Raw genomic sequence first — 26,258 nt, 5'->3', positions numbered from 1 at the left:
TCTCCACCAGCTGTTTCACGGTTGTTATCTTTGACCGGCGCAGCGCCTCCGACAGCCCTGGTCCAGCGCCGTCACACATGTCCAGCCTGGACCCACAGATTAAAGGCTCCTGTAAAAGCCAGTGCAGAGAGTTAGTCGTTTGGGATGGCTTTAATTTAAACAGGGCACATGATTTAAAAACACCCTGATAAAACCTCGGCAATCCCCTTAACTTTAAAAGATTTAAATCAGTTAAAAACAGAGCCGCATCCAGCCCCAGGTTATTTACACCTCTAAAGATGCAGCTAGCCACGTCCCTCCACACTAAGTCAGAGGGCCCTGCCAGGTATTTCTGAACAAAACGTAATCTAGAAGCCGCTGTTCTCCCGGCTAGGTGGACAAGGCCCTGGCCCCCCTCTTCTCTGGGTAAAAACAACACAGACTGTGGCACCCAATGAAAACCGTTCCAAAAAAAGTTGACCATTTTTGCTTGTATGTTGGCCAACAAACCAGACGGTGGGTCTAAACAGGAAAGTTTGTGCCACAGCTGAGATGCTACAAGGTTATTTAAAACCAAAACCCTTCCCCTGTACGACATGTGAGAGTGTAGCCATCTCCACTTTTCTAGTTTACATTCTATTTTCTGTTCCATATTTTCCCAGTTCTTTTTTTCAGTGTTTTCATTGCCTAAAAACAGACCGAGATATTTAAAACCATCTTTTTTCCATAAAAGTCCTTGAGGGAGAACCAGGAGCCCTTCACGCCATTCGCCCACTGCCAGGGCTTCACTTTTTCCCCAGTTCACCCTTGCAGAAGATAAAACAGAGAACTTAGTTGTTATCTCGTTCAGTACGTCGACATCTTGCTGGTTTTTAGTAAAAACAACGTCATCAGCATAGGCAGATAAAACCACTCTACTATTAAAACCAGGTAAAACCAAACCATGAACAGTAGAACGTATCTTTTGAAGCAGGGGTTCCAGGGAGAGCGCGTAGAGCATCCCAGACATGGCGCAGCCTTGGCGAACACCTCTACGCACCCTAAAAGGAGCACACAGACCACCGTTAATCTTTAGCATACTCTCAATGCCACTGTACATCACCTGGATCTTGGCGAAGAGACCAGCGCCGAACCCAAACCTCTCCATAGTTTTCCACAGGAAGCCGTGTTCGACGCGATCAAACGCCTTTTCTTGATCTAATGCGATCAAGCCCGTTCTTAAACCCAATGAACCGGTGACCTCCAAAACATCCCGAATTAGGTAGACGTTATCTACCATGGACCTGCCGGGGACGCAGTAGGTCTGGTCCCGGTGGATGACCTGCTCCATAGCTCCATCAGCCGCGTTGCAAAGGCTTTGGAGAGGATCTTGTAGTCGGTGCAGAGGAGAGACACAGGGCGCCAGTTCTTAATGTCTTGCAGGTTCCCTTTCTTGGGCAGGAGGGTGATGACTGCCCTGCGGCACGAAAGCGGGAGTGAACCAGTGGCCAAACTCTCATTATAGACCTCCAGTAGGTCTTCCGCCAGGATGTCCCAGTAGGCTTTGAAAAACTCTACTGTAAGACCATCGATACCTGGGGCCTTCTGGCCCTGCATATTCAGGAGGGCTGTATGGAGCTCTTGTACCCCCAGGGGGCGCTCCAGCTGTACGTTGGTCTCCTCAGAGACCTGGGGCAGCCCACCACAGAACTCCCTAAACAGCTCCTCGTTCTCCTTATACTCACTCTCAAACAGAGAGGAGTAAAACTCAACAGCCCTCCTACTGATCTGGCCCGGTTCACTCACCTGCTGCCCTGTGTCAGATAGTAAGGAATGGATCACCTTCCTCTGCCCGTGTTTCCTCTCCAAGCTGAAGAAGAAGCTAGAGGGAGCATCCATCTCTGTGATGTTCTGAACCCGAGACCTGACCAACACGCCTTGGACTTTAGACTCCAGCAGGTTGGCTAAAACTAGCCTTTTGGATTTGAGAGCTTCAATATGCTCTCGATTTCCTGTGGTCTCACTTAAATGTTCTAATTCCACTATATTCATCTCCAGATCTCTGATAGATCTGGTGACGTCACAAGTGACATTAAGAGTATGCTGTTGACAAAGTTGTTTTATTTGAACTTTTCCATGGTCCCACCACTGCCTTAGACAAGTAAAATCACCCTTTCTTTGTCTAAAAACAGTCCAAAAATAACTTAAAGCTTCTCTAAAACTACGATCATGAGTTAAAGCCAGATTAAAATGCCAGTAGGCGCTTTTAGGTAAAATGTTTGTTATAAAAACATTCCCTAAAAGCAAAGAGTGGTCTGTAAAAGCTACTGGTAAAATCTGACATGTTTTAAACACATTAAAATGATATTTAAAACAATAAAAACGGTCAATACGTGCTAAAGAGAGGCGGTTTTCTTTACTGTGGGACCAAGTGTACTGTCTGGAGCCTGTGTGCATCCTCCTCCACACGTCCACCAGGCCGTGAGACGAGACAAGCTTCTGCATGGCTTGCTGGGAAGCTTGGTGAGGCTCTTTGTGATTTCTGTCTAACAATTCGTTTTCTGTACAATTAAAATCCCCACCTAAAAAAACATAATCATCAGACCCGCAATCTCCCAACCTCTCCCCAATTTTCTCTAAAAAACGCTTCCTCTCTGCACCGACGTTAGGGGCATAAATATTGATAAAAACTACGTTAAAATGGTCAAACTGAGCTTTTACTAAAAGACACCTTCCCTGGACGATACTTTCTACATTAAAAGAGTTTGGGGTGAAAGCTGAGGAAAAGAGGAGGCCCACCCCAGAACTCTGGGAGGTGCCGTTGCTAAAAAAAGCTTCTCCCTTCCATTCCTTGCGCCAGTCTGCTTCATTGTTAAGATCACTGTGCGTCTCTTGTAAAAATAAAACACTAATTCTTTTCTGTTTTGCTATTTCATAAATCATGGTGCGTTTAACAGCCTCCCTAGCTCCATTAACATTTAAAGAAGCTATTTTAAAATTATCCATGTTTGGTAAAAGGCTAAAAACAACAACACAATAAAATACGCACAATAAAAATAATAAGTTAGTGCTCATCATTCTATTCAAAATAGTTTTCTCACTTTTCCCATAATTTTCTTCAGTCTAAAAACCTCCTGATCAGAAAACCCAGACTCTTCTTTTCTTCTAATATAATATCTCGCAGAGAAATAAAATATTTTTAAATTGGGAAAATATTTTTAAAAGATTCAACAGGATAACGTGCCTCTGCACTGCTACCCTGTGACAGAGACACCTCACTGCTGTCAGAGAGCTCACCCTCACTGTCGCTGCTGTCTGACACATCTTTTCTCTCTGTGGCCAGCTTGCTGACCTGCTTACTGCTCTGAACAGCAGTCATCACATTTTTTCTCTTACTGCGCCTTTTTAAATTCATAAGCGCCTCCTGCTCCATCACCTGCTCTCCCTCGCCTTTCTCCTCCACAGGCTCCACCATAGGAGCCACCACATGCTCCTCCACACTCACCTCCCCTCCACCTGCCACCGCGTCACCTTTCCCTCCCTGCTCTCCACACACACCAGTCACACCCTCCTGCTCTTCACACACGCGCTCCTGCTCCATCTCACCCTGATTCTCCACTTCCTCACCAGTCACACAAGTTTCCCCACCACCACACACCACTGTGCTGCCCTCACTCACCACACAATCACTCCTTTGTGGATCAGATGTTTCATCCACATTTTTCTCCTCCACTAAACTCTCCTGCTGGTCTCCAGCAACCGGAGCCAACGCCACGGCTTCGTCCACGGCTACGCTGGAGTTCCCCGCAGCGCAGCGCCACACTCCTCCACCGCGGCAGGAGCTCCAGCCTCGCCGGACACACCCACCTGCTCCCCGGCTGCCGCAGGCTGCTGCTCCGCGGTGCTCGACGGAGCCGCCCCGGCTCTGTTTGGGCATGATTTTATCAAATGTCCCTCCTGTCCACAACCGAAGCACTTCATGCCGGATGAGGTGGCGAACAAGACATAGTCATATTCGTCCACTCTCACCCGGAAACGCAGGTTTAGCTCCTCGTCACGGTTGTTGAGGATCATGAAGAGTTGTCTCCGGTGGGAGACAACATGCTTCAGCAAAGGTGATTTACACCCAGACAGAATCTTTTTAACGGGGGAAACCACCTTTCCGTGACGAGAGAGCTCTTTAACGAGAAACTCGTCACTAATGAACGGAGGGACATTTGACAAAATCACCCTGGTAGCGGGCTGCGTGAGCGGCAACACCTGAAGGAACGAGCCGTTCACAGAAATGCCCGACTCGACCAACAGGTTCGCCTGCTCAACCCGCTCAACAAACAACACAAACAACAACAAGTCCGCGGCTCGCATGAACGGAGCCGCGGACTTGATGGAACCATGACCAATAACCTCACCCACCGCCAAACAAACGTCCTCCACGCTGCACGGAGACCCGGCACCCACCTTGATGCCGTTCCTCCGTGTCAGCGCGGAGAAGACGCCAGAACCACCACCCACCACCATGGCGTTCAAGACGCCGACCTGCCGCTGGGCAAAACCCGACGGCCACCAAACCCCACAAAACCCACCAAAAAAACCCTAACAACCAAAGTAAAACAACTATATACACAATATTTACACTCACCCGGTGAAAAAGGACAGAAAAAAGAAAGAAAAACCACTCAAACAGAGTTTTCTCAAACGCTCTCTCTTCCACTCCTTCACTCACACTCCTCCCACACGAAGAAGAAGAAGAAGAAGAAGAAGAAGAAGAAGAAGAAGAAGAAGAAGTCTCCAGTGCCAGAACATCTCTACTCTTTCACCGGTAAGAACCTTCCAGCACCTTTTTGCTTGTGAGCCTATTCTTTGTTGCCCGACCTGTTCTCCCTGTTATTTTTATCTCTGGGCCTGCAGAGCCTCCCTGATCCTGTCAGCCTGCCTGTTTTTTTATTAATTAAGTTCTGGACTCTGAACCTGTCACCCTGTGAGTACTTTGTCGGAGGAACTTTTGGCTTCAGGAACCCGGTCCGTTTCCTAGGATAGGACTGTCTGTTCACTCGTTTGACCTGCCTGGATTATTGCTGGAGCTCTGCCCCTGCACCTTATATCTCCCCTATGTCTGGTTTTGTTTATCATGGCTATACCTCCCCTGTCTATTCAGGACATAGCTTTGTCTTCAGTTTTTGTCTGCCCCTTTTTTGAATAAACCCTTTTGAACATTTTTTCCGTGTCTGGTCGAATATCGGGTTCAATTAATCAATCATTACAGTACGTTCTGTCCAGTATAAACCCGTCCCCGACACAAACTTTTCGTTCAGGCAAAGCCATTCTCTGTGATACTGATGCTCTGCCCAAGCATCACAGCCAGCAACCGTCTACCCCTTCACCTCTTTCCCTGCCTCCGCTGCCTCCGGTGCTCCTGCTGCCACTTCCTGTACGGCAGACCAGCGTCATCCATTTGCTGGCTCCTTGACGCCCACAGCTCCTCCTGGTGGCACTCCTGATGCTGAGCATAACTTGTTGGAGTACAAATTGAGAGCTTATGCCCCCATCATTAAGAGTGTCAGGGAGGCTCTGTTCATCTAGTATTCAGAGGAGTTGGAGATTAAGTTAAGACAGGTAGAGGGTCACTATAGATTGGCTCTCCAGTCTTTCTACAGCCGACCCACTCCTATCCCCGAGGGTTCACCACCGGCTTGCAACATGGAGACCCAGGAGGTTCTCCTGGTTCTCTCCAGGTTCAGTTGATCAATCATTAAAGTTTTTTACTTTTTTTTTGGAATTCATTATTTCTACAGAGCTGCAGCAGTTTTCCACCCTTCCTCTCTGGATGATAGAATTTCACAAAAGGTGTGTCTGAGATGGAAAAATATATATACATTCAAAATATACTTATTTTTAGTGAATGAGGAATAGCATTAAGGCCATTCCCCCCGAAAAAAAAACATATAGCCCATTACTCTAAAACTTACTCTCATAGTACTCATAAACAGAGACAGCCGCTGGTTGTAAAACGCCCACTTTCATAGTTTGATGGACCCTGAAACTGATCTCTTCTGTTCGTGTGTGAGAAACCTGGTAGGGATATTTAAATAAGGGTTGAACAATAATGAAGAAACAAACATGTAACAAAAAACAAAGACTGACTTCTTACCTTGTCCAGATAGATGATGAGCGAGCCTCTTTCTTTTTTATTTTTTTTCCCCCAGTGTTCTGTCTAGCAACGTGGCAATAAGAATTGATGTCTTAATGCCAAATAGAGCTCGACAGATTTTGCTTTCACAAGTGGAGCAAACAGCTTTCGCCATAATGCTCCGCTTGATTTGTGCATGTAAATAGCTTTATTGTGATTCCTGCAGGGAGAATTTCAAATTATATGGACACTACAATGGGAAAGTGGGAGAGTAAAGGAAGAACAAGAAGAGAAAAAAAAGAAAGAGAAGAGGTGAAAGAAAGAAGAGATAAAAGGAAGAGGCGCCCACCAACGCAGCGGAGGAGGGCAGGATGTGGGGGGATGGGCTCCGCACCTATCGGAGACTTGAGATGTTCTTGGGAGGGGGAGCAGACCGGACCCGAACCTGGAAAAAAAATAAAAAATAAAAAAATCTCATTCACACCATTCCTCCCTAGTGCCCCACTCACCACACACAGACATAAAAAAGGACACTGTACACACATTCCCACATAACATTCACATCCCAAAATCCCAAGTGGGGGGGTCACCACAATTCAACTATACGACTGCCTGTGCCTGACCCCCGGCCCCGCCCCCGGACCAGACGCCCCCCGGATCAGGCCCCCCAAAGAGGGGGGGCCAACATGACCCGTACGGGCCACCCGACCAGAACCCCCCCTCACCCACTATATACCTAATAAACCCCTTCCCACCCCGACCTTACCCTAGCCACCCCTGCCCCCCATCCCTTCCTGGGGAGAGCAGAGGCGTCAGCCCCAGACCCGGCAAGCAGCTGGCTACCCGCAGCAGCCCCCCGCCAAGACCCCGGACCCAGTGGCCCCCACCTCCTCCAGGCCCCAGACTCCGTGCCGCAATCGGAGATCGGGGTGTGCAAAAGACCCCCGATCCTCCCTACGCCCGCTCAGATGTTGTGTTGTTGCATGTTGATCTCAGGTGTGTTTAAAACTGGGAGCACCGAAGGGGGTGCACGGCACAACTCACCCCCCTCCGGAAGGAAGCTGGTGCCAGCACCCCCCCTCCAAGCAACTACCCACAACCCTCAATGTCTAAATGCGAGAGGGGGTAAAGGGAGCCATCCGAAGAGAGGCTCACACAACATAACCCCCCCCCCCAGACGTCTTCCCCCCACCCCCCATATTGTGGCCTACATGAATGTGCATTGTGAAAATGTTTGAGGTGAAAGTGTCTAAAATGCATGATAAAATTGGGGAGAGGGACGTCACCAGAAAGTGGCAATCTCCAGTAACGCCCCCTCCCCAAGGACCTACATGTGTGGCGGCAGAGGGAGGAGATGATGGAGCAGGCAGAGGGAGGAGTCCGGGGATGGGGAGCAAAGGACTGGGGAGCCAACCCAGGGAGCCAGCTCCCCTACTGACTCCAATAGGCACCCCCGCTCCCCGAAAGCCCCAACCGGAGAAAGGGGCCCCTCCAGCGGCACCACCATAGCCCGGGGGCCGGGGAGAGGCCGCAGGGCCCGCCAGCCAACCACCCACCAGGACCAACACCTCCACCTCCCCCAGCCCACCCACCAAGCCTACTGGCTTTAACCCCCCTCCCCCCCAATTTTTTTTTATGATAATAATAATAATAATAAAAAAAATAAAAATAAAAATAAAATATATATATATATATATATATATATATATATATATATATATATATATATATATAAATAAATAAACAAATAAATTAATAAGATGGGGGACCCTGGCCAGCCAGCCCGCAAGAGCCATCCCAATCCCCACCCCCCAAGCGAAACCCGCACCGGGAGACTACACGGACCAGGACCGGGACTGGGGGCCGGACACAAGCCCACCAGAACGTCCCCCCCCCCCACCCGTAGACTTAACCCCTCCCCAACACTAACATTCAAACAACTCACCATACATTCGACAGTAGACAATCCAGGCTGGGTAAGTCACTACTCCCCCTCCCTCCCCTCCCCCCACTAGTAGAGTGCCAACCCAAAGAAAAGGAAGAGCATCTGCCCTGAGATGTTAATGACCATGCCCCCCTACCAGCTCAATAGGCCCCGAGGCCCCCCAGCGCACCAGAGGCCCTGTGCAGGGGCAGACACCCGGGCGCACGCCGGCCCAGACCCCAAGCGGCACACCCCCCGGAACCGGAACTCCGAGGCCCCGCCGGGGCCCCCGCCCGAGGGCGGCGCGCCCCAGGGACCCCAGGCCCCCAGACCCACCCAGGTCAGTAACCCACGTCCGTCACCGCGTAGCTCCCCAAGAGCGACGCAAGCGGCGCTGTAGGCCACCCGTAGGCCTCCCAAGCTCCTCCCAGATGGGGGCAACAGACCCTGGAGTCAGACCCACCAAGCGCCCCACTCAGAGTGCCCCCAGAGCCCCAGGAACCCCTCCACCCAGCCACTGCGCCCTGCAGGAAGCAACCCATCGCCCCCCATTCCACTAAGTGATGGTGCTAATCAAAGGAGCCCAAAGAGATCGATCAGATGTGGAAGCAGATGCTGTCTCAAGATTAATATGATCCAACAAAAGATCTCTATACTGATTGATACTGAGATTCTCCTTACTCTTCCAATTCAAAGAGCGAGCCTCTTTCTGATAGAACTGTGTTCATCTCATACCTCGCAATGGTGCGGGTAGTCCTTTGGACAACTGCACACACATTTAAACACATCCCCTCAGTCATCTTTCAAACTATAAAACAAACTTGTATTGACTAAAAACTATCAACTCGTCCAATGCTAAACAATTTAGCATTAAAATATGAAATCAGTTAAAATATGATTAGATAATCTTTTCCTTTAGACTTTTCAGTTAGGATTACCAAAATGAATTAGATTTGCTACATGTAATAATAATGGGGGAGATTTTTTTGTGAATTGTTTTAATGCTTTCTTTAAGTTCAGAAGTTTACTAAGACCCAGTGATTGATGTCTGCTTTCTAACAATCTAATTCATAACACTTGAATTAGTTTACAAGCCCATCTGTGGACATATTTTAGGTCAGCGCTGCAAACACACTTCAAATAAGTAAATGTATAAAAACCATGGTCATGTCCAGCCATTATGCTGTTTAGAAAGTTGAATCAAATTTACAACAAAAGGAAAAGACTGTGAAGATGCTTGCTGAAGCCTAAGAGTGTCATTACGAACATTGAAACAAGTCCCTTTACACATCACACTAAGCCTGGTTCTACTGGAGGTTACATCATGTGAAAGGGGAGTTTTCCTCTCCACTGCCTCTACATGCATGCTCTGTATGAGGGATTGCTGCTGTTGTGCCAGTTCAGACGTGACAGAAAGCGGGCATCAAATTCGGGACGTAATGGACTACGTTACCCATGATGCAATGTGGTCAAAATGGCCACCAACTCCCATCACGCAACACGGCAAAATGGCCGCCGATCAAGATAAGGTTGCTATGGTGATGGCTATAAAAGCCGATCACACACAACAACCTTCCTTCTTCCCTGGCTTTTGGCCAACCCGAGAAGACACACACACAGCTGATTCCGTTTGGGTGATTCCCACGCCACGTGTTCGATTGCTCGCTGGACCGAGATTTTTCGACGCAACGGTTATTCCCTGCTTTATAACAGGAGGTCGACTTAAATAAGTACTTTTAAATTCCCTCTGATCAAAAGACTGAGAGACGCCGCATCTCCCAGTGATCGAAGAGGACCCCGCTTTGTCTGGCCAACAAAGCGACTGTTGAACCCGGAGGAAGAAACGAAGCAGCTTCTTCCCCGTCTCGCTGCAGCCTGTGGACATCTGCGCTCGTCAAGACGCGTCCAGAAAGCCGCAACACTCGGAGCGCTCCAAATCCAGCCCCGAGGCACCTCAAAGTAACGGGGTTTTTCCCCTTTTTATTTCTGTCTCACCAACAGGGTGTTTAGAAGTGCCTGGGCAGGCGTAGAACTTTGTAGGTGTTGGTTAATGCTTTTATTCCACGACGAAGTTGGAATTATTTTGCTGAACATTTTCTTTGTATGTGCATGCATTTTACAATTGATTTTGCTGTTTGATTTGTGATTCATCAAGAACCCCGCCGTGGGTTATTGCTTCATTCCTTTCCATCTTCTTCCCTGCTTCCCCCCCCCCTCTCTCTCTTTTCGCTTCTTCTTATTAGTTTAATTTCTTTGTCCGAGCTCAAGTCGCGGGCTTTGCTTTAAACTCCCAGTTAGCTGCCCCCCCTCTCGAAGCGAGGCATTACCCCATCAGCGTAAGCGTGGTTACGTCATTAGGACCTCCCCTCATACGTCATCGTAGCAGCCATCTTGGGAGGGTCACGTATATCTGAACTGTAGGTAGCTTAGCTGAACTAGCTTTGTGTAAGACATCAAAGCGTCCAGTGAGATTCCCGAAGCTGTTCTGTCTATCAATGCTGATACGTGAAATGCCGGTGTTTCGAGGGCGGTGTTAAACAACTTTGAGTTAAGTTAAGATCTGCTAACCGCTCATTTTAATCCATTGTTTATTTTTGTTTTGTTCTTTATTTCCACATATATATTTTGCATGTTAGTTTAGTAATGAGTAAGAATTCCAAAGTTGTTTGAATCAGAGAATTACTGTAACAGGGAATTGCTTTTGGTTCAATAAAACCAACCACTGCGGAATAGACATTGTTTTGTGTTCAGTCCAATTCACAGTTACATGGTTATTCAGAAATCAGAGCTAACCTCCTTTGGAGTTAACATCTGATATTAATACAGAGACAATATCATTGGATGGTGATAAGGAATAAGGATTTAAACTCTAATTGCAGTTACATTGGGGTTCTCACAGCCTGCTGGATAAACCTGGTCGGTTAACAGTCCGACCTAATCATTTATTCCAGCATAAATGAGTTCATAACAGCAAATTAACTAATGCATTAGTGACATAAATACTTACAAGCTTATAGCTAACATCACCACCATTTGAACTATATTTGTTATAGCGGAAATTTGAGTTGAATGAGTTATTATTTAAATTATAATACCAAATTATAATTAATAATAATAATAAGCATATTCAACTAGCTTATGGCATAACATAAATTGGCGTCTCTGGGTGGGCTGGAGTCTACTTATTGGCGTTCCTTTAGACTAAATCGAATAACCAGCAACTTATGAATTGAATGAACACAATCCATATTCCAGCATTTTGACTGCTCACCTTGCCAAAAGGGCTATTCAGTCATAATTGATTAAGGAGGTATCATTACTAAATATATACGTGTTTGTGGTGGTTTGAGGTTGTAACCTGAGGTTTGAATATTGATTTCTGGACTGGAAGTCAGCTAGATTGAAATAGACAGCAGCCAGCGTCTGCTACTTGTCAATCAGAGTCTGTGTCGTGTTCTGCTTTGAAAAGAGAGACCTTGCCTCCATCTGGTGGACGTTGTTTGTAATTGCAGCATAATTGTTTGAAAGAGGGATACGATTCCCCATCTGCTAGACATTGTGTGTAATTACGGCTCAGTCTTCCCAAAGTGAAGGGCACCCTGCCTCCATCTGGCGGCCAGGATAGGTAGTTGCAGTCACGGTTTTAAAGACAGCTTAGATCGCTCAGTGTCCCGGAGGGACCGTTTTGAAAGTCAGTTTCTTTAAACTTGCCTTATGGTTACGCCCTGACATTTTAATTTTATTTTATTAATTTTTCCCCAACTTATTATCATACCTTAATTTTTTTTTTTTCCCTTCTTGAATTTTTTTTTCTACTTTTATTATTATTTTATTTTGAAATTTTTTTTCTTTCCTCCCTTATCCCCTTCTGCTCATCATAAGTGGTCAAAATTGAGCTGTGATTTTGAAACTAAGGTTGCAATTTAGCGGTTTTCAACTGTCATTCTTTGCCACCTCTGAAACTCCAAAACACTTTGCTATTTTCCACACATGTGTAGAGCACCTGTTCTGAAATAACTTACATCACAAACAAAGCCACAGCTTTATCACTTAATTACTGGCCGAAAGGTTAGTGGTCCATGTCACTCAAAGTTAATATTCTCAAAGTTAAACAAGCATATTAACCGCTCCTAAAACAAAGGAGTTGTAAGTCGCAGGGTTGATTTTCCCCTGCGCAGCCTAATTAAACGCACATATTTGAATCCACTTACTGCAGTAAAGTGAGTCATAGTGCGTGTTTGCTGTTAACAGTTAAAGTGAAGCCACTTAACAGTTGTGTTAGCAGTTGTTGTTTAGCGCTGAGCTAGAATACAGCGTTGTTATTTATTGTCTGTCATTTAGCGCTCTGCTAAACTACAGTGTTACTTGTTGTGTTGTTATCCATAGCTGACAAAGAATGGATAGTAGCGGTTCTTCAGTCAAAGGAGCTGAAGGTCCAAACCATTCCATTGGAATGGAGGCCCAGGATGTCATTAGCTCACTGCTTAAAATGACACCGGACGAACAAACCCATCTGAATCAGTTTAGCATAGAAGACTGTGAGAGGAGAATTCAGGAATTGGTGGAGGAGGTCCAGAGCAAACCTAAACATAGATTGGTAGCAGATGTTTTGGGTGAATTAACTGCGTTATACCACCGAAGGTTAACGCTAGAGACCAATCTGCGTAACAGAGAGGTTGAGATGCGGATCGCAGCTGAGGAAAGAGTTAGGGAGCTAGAACAAAGAAGTGTTCGGGGCAGCTGTCATCTCACAGAGGAGCGAGAGGAGGATCGCATTAGCTTGCAGACAGAAGGATCTGAGTGTGAGAACTCCAAAGGAAAACATGGAGATCACACCTGGAGGACATTGGATGAACTGGGCCCTCAGACACCTTCTGAGCGAAGGGTAAGCGAAGGTCAGGACAGATATAGCAGTGTGATACGGAAAGAAATGCCTAAACAACTTAGGGTGGCAATCAGGACTGATCCACATGATGTAAATCATGGGAAAACACCTGCTCCCCACCTGACCCCTGACACGGTCCGCTGTGATCTTTTCCCCCCACCAGGGCGACGAGAGCACCGTTCCTGGAACACAGGTGAACCCCACTCCTCTGAACTGCGTCCACAGACAAGAGTTCATGACAGGGAGGGTCCCCCTGCGTCCCACGAACGGCCGCCGATGCCAGGTAGGTGGTCAGAACTGGAGCCTCCCTCCCACCGTGGTTACCACAGGCAAGAGTCGTCAGGAGAGGACTCAGATGGACCAGCTCCGATCCCTGAACAGGGACTGCGGATGCGTCAACTTGAGTCCCTGGCCCGAGACATAGAGCGTTTTGATCCTAGCAATTCAGAATCCACCATTGATGACTATCTCAGAGAGGTAGAGCGCTGTCTGCTAGACTTATATAGCCCCTCGGCTCGAGAAAAGTTGAGGCTTATCTGGAAAACCACGTCCAGAAGTGTCCATGTTTTCATAGAAAGCCTCCCTCCAGCTCCACGTGACCGTTATTCAGCTCTTTGTCAGGCTTTAAGAGAAGAATATTCGGCGTTTACAGACCCAGCTTCTGCAACTCTTGGAGCTTTTGCAATTCAGCAAAAGAGAACTGAAGCACCAAAAGAGTACTACCGTCGCTTGCGGGCTGCTTACTTTCAGGGACGAAATGCTCCCGGCTTGGAGGAAGACCACACTTTCAAATCTTTGTTCCTCCATAATCTTCATGAAAGCGTGCGTTATGAGGTTACCATGCATTGTAGAACCAAGAAACTTACCATGCAGGAAATCAGGAAATACGCGCAGGTGGCATGGGAAACACGTGTCCGGCCCAACAAGGGAGCCGATAGTGATAAAAAGGTTCTGCAGATTCAAGCCGAACCAGAAAAGAGTTTAGGTCTGGAGGGACATGAGATGCCTCCCTTCAAACCTAAAACTAGATTTGGCCCTAAGAAGCAACATGGTCTTGAGCCGCAGCAGAAGAAAGCTTCCCAGGATAGGAGAGGTCAGCATGGCAGCATGGAAGGTGAGAGGTTTCAAAAATGGCACAGGCCGGATCCAGCTCGATACGGTAAGCAAACTGACAGGCCAGGAGAGCCGAAAAGCACACATGACAACAAAGGCTGGAACCTGCGCATGGAGGAGTCAATGAGAAAGGAGATAGAGGAGACTTTTCGCAGGTCGCTCGCCGAAACAGTGCATCAGATCGCGCCGCAGCCGTACCAGCCACCATCCAATCCTGTCGACCCTCCAGGTAAGCCAGGCCCAAAACCCCTGTCAGCATGACTAGGCGTGGACCAGGCTTCCCCTTTTAACAGAGTTTATCTGATTAAGGGGGGGGACCAACCGAAAATTCACCAACAACCTTCTAAGATCCCATCAGCAGGTGATCAGAAAGCCACTTTTCTAAGGTTTTTAGGTGAGATAAACCATCATGAAAATGCACATCGCTTATACTGCTCGACAGTTATCGGAGGATGTGTAACTGCAAATGCTCTTTTAGACACAGGTTCCGAGATCAGTCTAATGTGCTCAGATTTGTTTGATGAGGTGACCAGAGCTATGGTGTCTCTTGGGAAACCGTTCCAGGTGGAGACCTGTAACGTGGGCATCACCAGCTACACTCAGGATCAGTCATGCATCACCAAACAGGCGTGGTTAGACATCACTTTCCGTGACATGACCCTGGTGCACCCCATCTACATATGTACTTTGGACACAGAACCTTTTCTTGTGGGTCAGGACCTGTTGAACAGGTTAGCCCCACTCATTGACTGCTATCATGGTCATCTTTGGGCCCAAGTGGGGACTCCAAAACCCCTTACTTCTGGAAGTGGACTGTCCGTCCCCATCAACCAGGTGACATGCTCCGAGGAGCCCAAAGAACTTTTAGCACCATTTCTGCCTTCAACAGAGCCGATTTCCAAATCCTCTGACACACCACCGCTTCTCAGCGATCAGAGAACTTCTCTCAGCAGCCACACATCTTTCCTCTGCTCACTTAAACACTCTGGAGTTGAACCCTATAACCCCAGAGTGGCCGAAGGTGTCCACCTGGAAAGCACATTCATGACAGACGTGTTGCTGGCCCTTTGGTCAGAGAAGTCTGCGATCAGCAGAGATCTGTACAACTCTCTGTGCCGTGAAAAGCCCCATCTGGCTGAAACAAAACACAGCCACTACTTGCTCTCAGCAGACTGGCCTCGCCGGCTTCTGAAAGCAACGGGGGTGTGCATACTTTATGCACAGATTGGCACAAGACAGCTCTCTCATCCTTTCAGCATTGTGGAGAATTTACATCCTCCAGTATTTGTTGGTGCTGATCTTCTGGCACGGCTGGGTGCACAGCTGGACACTTGTAACCAGGTCCTGTGGGCCCAAGCTCACGTGACCCCAAGTTCCTTCCTGAGCACCCCTGAAGCCATGCGATCAGGGCAAACCATCCCACAGGCTTGCCAGGTGGCTAGTGAAACAAACATGCTAATACCACCACAGACTGCAGGTGTACCTATTAGATTAGCCATCCTGAAAGGACAACAAATGCAGAGCACGCAGGTTTTCTTTCAACCCCTTTCTTATTTCCAGGAATCCAACCTGGTCATCCGGGGCACACCCCTGCTTGAGCTGAACAACCGCTCAGCTTACCTGTTAGTGGAGAATCCAACCCACATGCCGATCCAAGTGGTGGAGAAGAAACCTCTCGGGGTGCTCATCGAAAGCTCTTTCCATGACTTTGAGTTGAGCATTCCCGTCATCGGAGACCTGCCCTTATCCTTGACCGGCAGACAGGACTCTCCAGACACCGTGTTTACTTTTCCTTCCAACATGATCCAAATCAGGCGACACGAAGCTCTGCCTGCTGGATCCATTTGTGGTGCAACGCTTGAAGCTGAAGGAAATCTGTTGGTGTATGCGATAGCAACCAACCCAACAGAACCAGCACCAAATCAACCAGGGGACCGAGACTCACCCACTGAGCCCTGCCCTGGTTTCGAAACAGAAATTATGCAACAGCTGGGAAAAGCTGATGCACTGACCACTGAAACAGAGGAAACGGCACTTAAGGAGCTGTTTTATGAGTTTCAGCCCATTCAGCCCAAAGATTCAAACGAACTTGGGATCACACTGACACACGTCCATGACTCACCAGTAGGAGAACACAGAAGCTGCAAAGCTAATCTGAAAACTCTCCAACAGGTGGCGTCCCGGCCCTTAACGGCCCAGGACACCCAGGAGTATGTACAAGGCTGCTTAACCTGCAGCCAGTTACAACCCACACGGCCACTAGACCGAGCCCTGCTTCAGCAAAGGGGGGTTATATTTCCATGGTCACATTTGCAGACTGACTGGATCGGTCCAGTCCCCAAATCGTCAAGAAATAACAAATACCTGTTGACAATAACAGGCAGTTTCACAGAATGGGTCGAATGTTTGCCGGCACCGAATGACACCGCTGTCACCACAGCAGCCCTGCTGCTAAATCACGTTTTCAGCCGGTGGTGCCTTCCCCTGTCCATCGACTCGGACAGAGGAACGCATTTCACGTCAAACATCTTGACCGTGCTTTCTGACATGTTGGGTGTGGAAGTTAGATTCCACATCCCCTACCGCCCACAGTCATCCGGACAGGTGGAGCGAATGAACTGCACCGTGGTCAGCATGTTAAAGGAACATGTCAGCAGCCATGACAGGGACCGGGATACAAAGCTTCCCCTGGTCCTAATGCTAGTCCGCTCTACCTCACCATGCTCCACAGGGGTGACACTTTTCCAGATGATGACAGGAAGGCAAAGGACACTTCCCCTGAATCTCATCTACCAGCCCGAAGGCGTCAGTGTGACAACCGTCTACACTGCACACCAGTGCGTCACTGACTTAAAAGACCGTCTCTGAACGACTTTCGCGTGGCCTCGAAAGAACCTAGAAGCCAGCGTGCAAAGTCCAGAGTACACATGGGTTCATTCGAACTGAACAAAATCGTCCACCAAACTCTCCTCACAGGGAACGGAGCCTAACTCCGCCCCCGCCGAAGAGAACAATGCATAGCATTAAATAGGACAAGTGCATGTTCAATTAGGACATTTTAAACATGCACTAACAAAGTAAATGTCCATACATAACTTCACGCCTATAATTTCACACTCAGCCATAACACCATGCATTGCTTTGGAAACGCTCACAGAAGTGGTAAAGAATGACATGATGTATACTCAGGTTGTTAGAGATTTAATGCAGGACCTCACTCGAGAGGTTAGCTCATCCATAAATAGCCTTGCTGAAGGACGGATTCCTCCGTACCTGGTACCAGTAGATTTGGTCGAAAAGGTTCTCAAATCTGCCTCTAGTGAAACACTGCAACCACCACAAACACACCTGGCGTACAGCCTAGGTAGTGCAATTCCGATATTTGTAAATCCTGACAACTTGGAGATAGGATTTATGCTAAACCTTCCCATCATTGAAGGAGCTAATGTGTATAGGCTTAAATCAGTATTGAATGTCGGTTTTTGGCAAGGTGAGACCCACGTACACCTACAAACTCCCTCAATATTGGCCTATCATGATGCTGACCCCAAACTTTATTTAGTCCCTAATTGGATTTGTGTACCAAAACCAAAGACATCCACTGGGTATGCCCAAGCAACCCATTTTCTGTTCCCCACCTCAAGGCGCTGTAGTCCACATTGGAAACATGGTTCTGCATCACCTTGACGTTGACAAATATGACTCAGAGATTGAAATAATAGATGTCTTTAAGGGATACAATTTCAGCATTGGTGTCGGCATTGAAAGACAGCTTTTACTTGCAGGCACCCAGCTGATTAAATTCAGTCTCACTTCATCAGAGTTAAGCTCGGTCCCTCTGCTTCGCTTCCCCAGAGCTACAGAGTCGACCGACACTCACATTATGACCATTATTGTGGTTCTCCTTGTATTTGGATGGGCCATCACTACCGCGATGGCGTATGCAGCATACAAGCAGATCAAACAGTTGCAAACCAGGATTGACGCCCTCACCTTTGTCGCCCCAAATTCGTAGCACCAGCTCCTTGAAGGCCATAAGCTGATTAGACTACGAACCGCTGTCTCTTTCCTTTCCTTTTTCCTTCTCTCCTTTCTTTGGTTCAAAGTTCAAACCTGATGACCAATGAATGTATTGACAATGGTGATTGTGAAGTTTGCATTTCTTTTTTTTTTATTATTACTTTATTGTTGCCTTATTAGCCAATAGAAATGACTAGCTATAGCTTAGCCCTGCCCAGGCTAGGTCACTGACCCAGGCACAATGAATGCTTTGTTTTTCCTCCTCTTGGATGATGAACTGAACTGCATGAATCCCAATGGACTACTAGAAAGACTATTAGGTTGTTCCACTCATGCACAACGGATTTTCGTCACGCCAGAATGGACTTGGTTGTAGCTTTAAAGACTGTGACCAGCATCCCACTCTTCAAAGCTAAAGGGGGGTATGTTGTGCCAGTTCAGACGTGACAGAAAGCGGGCATCAAATTCGGGACGTAATGGACTACGTTACCCATGATGCAATGTGGTCAAAATGGCCACCAACTCCCATCACGCAACACGGCAAAATGGCCGCCGATCAAGATAAGGTTGCTATGGTGATGGCTATAAAAGCCGATCACACACAACAACCTTCCTTCTTCCCTGGCTTTTGGCCAACCCGAGAAGACACACACACAGCTGATTCCGTTTGGGTGATTCCCACGCCACGTGTTCGATTGCTCGCTGGACCGAGATTTTTCGACGCAACGGTTATTCCCTGCTTTATAACAGGAGGTCGACTTAAATAAGTACTTTTAAAGAGGACCCCGCTTTGTCTGGCCAACAAAGCGACTGTTGAACCCGGAGGAAGAAACGAAGCAGCTTCTTCCCCGTCTCGCTGCAGCCTGTGGACATCTGCGCTCGTCAAGACGCGTCCAGAAAGCCGCAACACTCGGAGCGCTCCAAATCCAGCCCCGAGGCACCTCAAAGTAACGGGGTTTTTCCCCTTTTTATTTCTGTCTCACCAACAGGGTGTTTAGAAGTGCCTGGGCAGGCGTAGAACTTTGTAGGTGTTGGTTAATGCTTTTATTCCACGACGAAGTTGGAATTATTTTGCTGAACATTTTCTTTGTATGTGCATGCATTTTACAATTGATTTTGCTGTTTGATTTGTGATTCATCAAGAACCCCGCCGTGGGTTATTGCTTCATTCCTTTCCATCTTCTTCCCTGCTTCCCCCCCCTCTCTCTTTTCGCTTCTTCTTATTAGTTTAATTTCTTTGTCCGAGCTCAAGTCGCGGGCTTTGCTTTAAACTCCCAGTTAGCTGCCCCCCCTCTCGAAGCGAGGCATTACCCCATCAGCGTAAGCGTGGTTACGTCATTAGGACCTCCCCTCATACGTCATCGTAGCAGCCATCTTGGGAGGGTCACGTATATCTGAACTGTAGGTAGCTTAGCTGAACTAGCTTTGTGTAAGACATCAAAGCGTCCAGTGAGATTCCCGAAGCTGTTCTGTCTATCAATGCTGATACGTGAAATGCCGGTGTTTCGAGGGCGGTGTTAAACAACTTTGAGTTAAGTTAAGATCTGCTAACCGCTCATTTTAATCCATTGTTTATTTTTGTTTTGTTCTTTATTTCCACATATATATTTTGCATGTTAGTTTAGTAATGAGTAAGAATTCCAAAGTTGTTTGAATCAGAGAATTACTGTAACAGGGAATTGCTTTTGGTTCAATAAAACCAACCACTGCGGAATAGACATTGTTTTGTGTTCAGTCCAATTCACAGTTACATGGTTATTCAGAAATCAGAGCTAACCTCCTTTGGAGTTAACATCTGATATTAATACAGAGACAATATCATTGGATGGTGATAAGGAATAAGGATTTAAACTCTAATTGCAGTTACATTGGGGTTCTCACAGCCTGCTGGATAAACCTGGTCGGTTAACAGTCCGACCTAATCATTTATTCCAGCATAAATGAGTTCATAACAGCAAATTAACTAATGCATTAGTGACATAAATACTTACAAGCTTATAGCTAACATCACCACCATTTGAACTATATTTGTTATAGCGGAAATTTGAGTTGAATGAGTTATTATTTAAATTATAATACCAAATTATAATTAATAATAATAATAAGCATATTCAACTAGCTTATGGCATAACACTGCAAAGTCAACAACAATGCAGACGACTGTCCACTGTGGCTAGATGTCCATCCTGAAGAAGTGAATGCTGAAAGTCATCAACTCAATGCCATCTGCTGCATGTCCTCAAATAAACCAATTGGTTTGTATAATTTCATAGAATTGACTTTGTAAAATGCCTTGAGATGACGTGTTGTGAATTGGTGCTATTTAAATATAAAAAAAGTGAATTTAAATTAATTGAATAACAACTATTGTTACATTGGGCGGAAAGAGGAGGAAGCTTAAAAACCCTGAAAACACCATCCTAGCAGTAAAGTTAGGCGGTGGCATCATCATGCATTTTGAGTGTTCTGCAGAGGGATGCTGCACTGCATTAGGAAAGGACCCTTAGTGGAAATATTTATGCAAGATCTCAAGACATCATACAATAAGTTAAACCTTGGGCACAAATGTGTTTTTAAAAAGCACAACAAACGTAACTATACCACCATGTTAGTTGCAAAGTTGTTTAAGAACAGCAAAGTTAATGTTTTGGAGTACGGATGGCAACACCCAGATGTCAGTCCCGTCGTAAAACTTGTAGGTATGACTAAAAAAGATGCACACGAGCAAGTCTACAAACCACATTTTTTTTCAGGAGGAATTGGCCAACATCCTGCAAACTATTGTGAGCAGCTTGTGCCTGGAAACCCAAAACATTTGATCCTAGACATGAAGTTTATGAGGAAACTCATTGAGTCAAGGAAATAGTATTTAGAAAACAAAAATAATTTGGGTAATTTTGAATGACCTAAAAGAGGAAAGGTTTAGTTTGATTTAATGTTGAGCAGTGAAACAAAAAATGTCACATGTCTTTTTATACAGTGTATATAAATATGTGGATTGAACTGATGGTATCCCATTCAATCTCTTACCAAGTCCAGGTCCTTTGTTTCAACAGTGAAGCCAGTTAGCAGGCCAATGTCCAAGATCGTAATTTTTGCATCACTGTTTTTGTCCTTATACCTGTGGGCAAAATGTTCAGAACAACTTAGATAAATTCCCATACTTATATAGCACTAGCGGACATGTGTTGAACCAGACTTACAAAATATCTATCCTGAGCATATATGTCTTAACATTGTCACTTGATTTTTCTGCAGAGACAAAATATTAACTCCACATAAATTACACATTTTTATGTGATACACTTTTTACTGAGGAAATTATAGCAAATTCAAAAACAGAACAAATGAATGACAGATTACCTGGGATTAGTTCCACAGAGAGATTAAACTTCTGACAGTCACTTTGCTTTTCCTTAGGGATGGCATAATAAAGTGACACCATCTGTAACATCAAGAGAGTAGTATCATTGCATTGCGATGTCACATCAAGATGTAATATGTCTAAACTTTGGGCTTTATCTACTGAAACAAATAATTTATATAAGGGATTTGACCTACAACAATGTTTGGTTTGCCACAACTCTTGGTTGAAAATATTGATATTCTATGCCCAAATTAACAGTCTACAGATGTTTATTTTAGGCCATACAACTCCCTCTTCTGACTTCAATTAAACGAAAAAACAGGTTCTATCCAACATTAACATAACAGACTAAATTACACTCCCTGAATACCAAACAATTCTTTAGCACGCCATCTATCACAACGCCACCACTGTTGTTCCTCATTTCCTGTTACTTCCATATTATTTATCTGAACAAGCAAAGAGCAGAATATATATTCTAATACCTTATTCCAAGTTTAGAGTAAAAACAATTATGTATCAAACACACTAAAGGGTTTCTAAATAAGTAATCATAAATAAATGCAGTTTGTTTTTCAAAAAACAGTTAAGATTTTAAACACAAGGGTGCAGTTTAACTCGAAAAAGGAAATGTTAATCATTATTTTGTTATTGTAATTTATACATCTATGTGATACATAGCCGCTAAAGGAACATTGAAAACAAACAAACAAAATAAAGACAATCTTTCTTGTGCAGAGCATATAGTTACATTCAATTGATGTTAAAGATGGCAGCCAAAAAAATCATATGTGCACTCGAGAACATCTTTTTAGTTTTTGTTTTCCTTCAATTTCTCTTTACAGGCTCTATAATGTGACAACCAATTTGATATACATTCACTGATATACATTGGGGATCATCTCCCAGGTGTGGGTGCTGGATGCAGATCTTTGGTCCCTCACAACCAATACTGAGAATTTTTCTTATGGATAAACCTTACATACACAAGCATACTTACACAAACACCCACAGGTTTTTGGATCCAACTGCACACAGATATACTTCTATACAGATACATTCTAAAGTTAGCTTTGGCTGTCACTAAATACATCTTATATTTTATGTTTGCTTTGTTGTTCTTTTTATTTCTCTTTTTGCAGGCGTAGAAGCAGACTCCAAGGATATTATATTGCACTCTCCTTCTCCTTTACTCTATTTTTGTCACGTTTTCATACCTGTTAACATTTTGCCTCACCTTTCTCCGTTTGTTCTCTTTTACCTTTCTTTTTCTGTGTCCATTGAATTTGAAATAATCCCAAAATAATGTCCAATTATGTTTTTTGCATGAGTATCAAGCAGAGAACTATAGCAAAATCAGTAATGCTCCAATTGGGAAAGTAAATCTGTTGAGCTCTCTTTGCCACTAAGAAAGCAATTCTGAGTGCAACACTGCCAGACTGAACCAAAAACTAATAAAGAAAAAATATAACCAGGACTTCAAAACAAAGTTACTTACTTTCACTGTTGCTTCCCCTGATCCTGTAGCAGTAACTTTTTCATTCTGGTTGATGCGATTCATTGGTTAAAATTGCAATTTGCTTTGAAAAGCAAATTAAAACTCAGAGTGCTAAAAATGTTAAAAGGAGGTTGTGCTATGGGGGCATTACTGGAGCAATAGTATTTGCAAATGTGTATGGAGAGTTGTGTGTCTGTATCTCAATTTGTGTCTGCAGCGGGATTTGAAAATGTGTAAATAAATCTCTAAATGTGTGAGGAGATTTGCACGAGAATCTGCAAATGTGTAAAACTTGTGTGTGTAATCCAGTTTGCAAATGGGTAAAAAAATCCACAAATCTGTATTCAGATCTACAAATGTGTACTAAGATTTGTAAATGTGTACTAAGATTGCCAATGTGTGCTAAGATATGCAAATGTGTGCAAAAATCTGCTAATGTGTGCTAAGATCTGAAGATGTGAAATGTGTAGAACAATCTGTAGACACACAGAGACACTAATGTCTGAAGTATTTTCCCTTCAAGAACCAGAAATACTGTAATGCACAAGAATCAGACCCAAGATTCAACCACGACAAGTCAGTGACGTTTAAACAAGCTTTATTGAAATGGAAAAACAAGTGTGGGCTCTCGGGACATGCAGCTCGTGCTTATGGGCTGGAAACCCCTGGAGGCAGAGAGATAGGTTAGTGACCAGCAATGGTCACTAACAATGTGAGACAAGTTGGGTCACTAACCAGACTGAGAGGAGAACCAGGGTGCAGAGAGCCAACTTGTAACAGGCGAGCTGGTTCGGGAGCGGAGGTCCATCTGCAGGCTGACAGGGCTGAAGCCGTTGAGCGGCCGACAGGTAGGCAGACAGATAGTGTGGACCTTTCCAGGGGCATTATCCAGGGGAGGTCCGGGTTCGGTAACAGAGAGGCAAAAGGTCCAGTGGCAGTACAGAGGGGCAATCCAAAAGACAGGTCCAGGTCCAGTCCAGGCCCAGTAACTGACAGGCTCAGAGAATCACAGGGATTAGACAGGTTACAGTACTCACAGACAGGCAGGGTCAGGGACAGGCGGGCAATCCAGGGTTGACAGGTTCCAAGGTCCAAAGGCCGAACTGAACAAATCTCAGGCGGGCAGGCAGAATCAGAATGGGGTCAGGCAGGCTCGGAAACAGAGGGCAGAGACAGGTCGGGCAACATGCAGACAGACAGACAGACAGGCAAGCAATCAGAGTGGCTGGAAATTTCTCACCGGTTGACTTGAGACGATCTGGCACTGGTGGGTGGACTGAACACGGTTTATATATAACCCCGGTTCTAAAGACATTACACTGGCTCCCTGTATCTCAGATAATAGACTTTAAAATACTTCTGTTAGTCTATAAATCCCGGAATGGCTCAGCACCTAAATACATCACAGACTTTTTATCAGTGTATCAACCCTCCAGACCACTAAGGTCTTCTGGCTCCAGCCTTTTCTGCATACCTAGAACACGAACATTTTGATTTAATCCATCTGAATGCAGTAGAGCCGAGCGAGCGCACAGCTGGTGTTGAGCGTGGAAGGAAAAGGTTGAGCACACGAGCAGAGATTGAACTGAGCGCGAGGAGGACAGTGGGTTGAGAAGTTTTTTAGAGTTGAGCGCGCGCCAGACCGGACAACAGTGTTGTCTCACTGTGCGCTCAGATTGGTTCCTGCACGCTCAATCAGAAGGCACAAATATCGCTCCATATAACTGGGGATTTTAGAATACAGAGCAGAGACACAAAAAGTACAGAATCTCACACTGATCCAGGAATCTTTTCTGTTAGAAAGGGTAATGGACAGCAGAGGGGACAGAGCATCTCTCTGGTACATTCCAGATTTGATGGAGATTTGTGCAATTGACGTAAAGTTGGCCTCAAGGGTGGTTTTCCACAGCGTCATGGTGTTTGCAATTTTTTATTTGTTAAATGATTATAGTATGGGATCACAGCTTTAATTCTCTGTCAAAAAAAATGTCAAATTGACTTTTTCAACAGTTCTCTACCACTAACATGCGCTTTTTTTCAGCAGCCACAGCATTGTTTCTTTTTGGTAATTATGTCTTGATATTCTCCATATGTTGCCATTAAGATTTCTAATTCTATTGATGAAAAATGCACACTGCTGCCATGGTGAATCACGTTATCTGCATTTCATTGATGAGGGCGTCTTTCATCTTTCCGCTCATGCTCGTTCTTAAATCAGGGTTGAGTCTATGTTTAGTTACGTTGAATATGACAGAGTGAGGTAGAACTACTCAGAGTAGCTGTTTCCTACCCAGGGTAGATCTGCCGTGCTTCCTAAAAAAGGGCCCTGTAGTCCATGTCATTAACCACACCTTCCCACAATGCATAGCCACACTGGTTTTCATAGTTCTTTCCTGATCAGCAACAGACATCCTGAGACATGGAGAAGAATAATTTTGGTTGAGAGTAATAAAACAAATTTGGCTCTATCTGTCCTAAAATGTCAAAGAAAAAGAATCTGAGCTTTGTTGGTTTCTTCCGTTTATTTCACGTTCCTCATTGCTCCATTACCCTGCCTTGTTCTTATCAACATTGCAAATTCTGTTTATTTTTCTCATTAAAACCCTGATGATTTCACCACTCTACATTTGGTTTTCCCTAAACCAAATCATGGCGTGTCAGTAAATGTGAATTTAGTAAACATCTTGGAAATGATAAATCTGAGTTGCTGTCTTTTTCTATCTAAACCAAGTACGCACTCAAATTAATTGCATTTGAACATTAAAAGTGATTAGTAAAAAACATATGACTAAAAACTGTAACAGGACAAATAAGGACTATAAGTTAATTTGTTACTGCAGCACAATATCTTAGCCTCGTGAGACCATCCTGATCTCGCGAGCTTTCAAGGTTTCACTCGCAGATCAGTCTGGCTACTCTCCGTTAAAGAAAATTTGGAGCCGTTCACCAAACGAACGTCCAATCGGCGTTGGCTTTGAGGCGGGTTGAGGTGTGACGCAACGAGAAGCGCGGCAGTTCAGTCTAAGGAACATGGCGGCTTCAGCCGATGAAACTAGCGTTAGCGCGGCTATCGAGCAAGTTTTATCGGCATTACAGAGTATTTCTTTGCTGAGCTAACGAGCCTTTACCTGCAGCAGCAAGAGTAGCTTGGCTTGTGGTTGTGTTTTCGTCGTCGCTCGTAACAGAGCGACGACGAATCTGATTGGTTTATTTGGCCCGTCTATCACCAACATAGGCCAATCAGCTAACCAGTATTTTCGCCCCTTCCCAAAATTACTTCAACGGAAGGTTTCCAGATGGATATGCGGAGCAAATCTATCTGGCAGAGTCAGGTAAACAATATCTGGCTTTGAGAAACAATTTAAA

The 26,258-nt window shown here is 45.4% G+C and overlaps 1 protein-coding gene across 3 annotated transcripts; it reads right to left on the bottom strand.

Moving 5' to 3' along the window:
* Window positions 1-979: 979 nt before the first annotated feature.
* On the bottom strand, window positions 980-25,813 carry LOC118563183 (complement C3-like). 3 transcript variants are annotated; one of them, XR_004931080.1, is made up of 5 exons: window positions 25,183-25,813; window positions 21,391-21,472; window positions 21,231-21,279; window positions 21,058-21,148; window positions 980-1,019 (listed from the first exon to the last, which is right to left on the bottom strand). XR_004931080.1 is itself a non-coding variant. In XM_036137298.1 (5 exons), exons 1-5 carry the CDS (start codon window positions 23,775-23,777, stop codon window positions 1,011-1,013), a joined length of 381 nt encoding a protein of 126 aa, XP_035993191.1. In that variant the 5' UTR covers window positions 23,778-24,267; the 3' UTR covers window positions 980-1,010. The 3 variants fall into 3 exon arrangements, 1 of the variants encoding a protein (XP_035993191.1); XM_036137298.1 differs by lacking the exon at window positions 25,183-25,813 and adding an exon at window positions 23,628-24,267; XR_004931081.1 differs by lacking the exons at window positions 21,058-21,148; window positions 21,231-21,279; window positions 21,391-21,472; window positions 25,183-25,813 and adding exons at window positions 5,925-6,027; window positions 6,107-6,138 and having other exon boundaries at window positions 981-1,019.
* Between the last annotated feature and the right edge of the window lie 445 nt (window positions 25,814-26,258).

The sequence above is a fragment of the Fundulus heteroclitus genome, chromosome 5 (assembly GCF_011125445.2).
Source record: "Fundulus heteroclitus isolate FHET01 chromosome 5, MU-UCD_Fhet_4.1, whole genome shotgun sequence".
Lineage (NCBI taxonomy): Eukaryota > Metazoa > Chordata > Actinopteri > Cyprinodontiformes > Fundulidae > Fundulus > Fundulus heteroclitus.
The sequence above is the reverse complement of the archived record's forward strand: the minus strand, read 5'-3'. Positions and strand labels throughout refer to the sequence as shown.

Coding starts and splice junctions, on each gene's coding strand:
- LOC118563183 (XM_036137298.1), bottom strand. CDS start 23,777: ATGCCCCTGGAAAGGTCCACACTATCTGTCTGCCTACCTGTCGGCCGC. Junction 21,473..23,627: donor CTGGTTCTCCTCTCAGTCTG/GTTAGTGACCCA, acceptor TTGATGTTACAG/ATGGTGTCACTTTATTATGC. Junction 21,149..21,230: donor ATGCTCAGGATAGATATTTT/GTAAGTCTGGTT, acceptor TTTTGCCCACAG/GTATAAGGACAAAAACAGTG.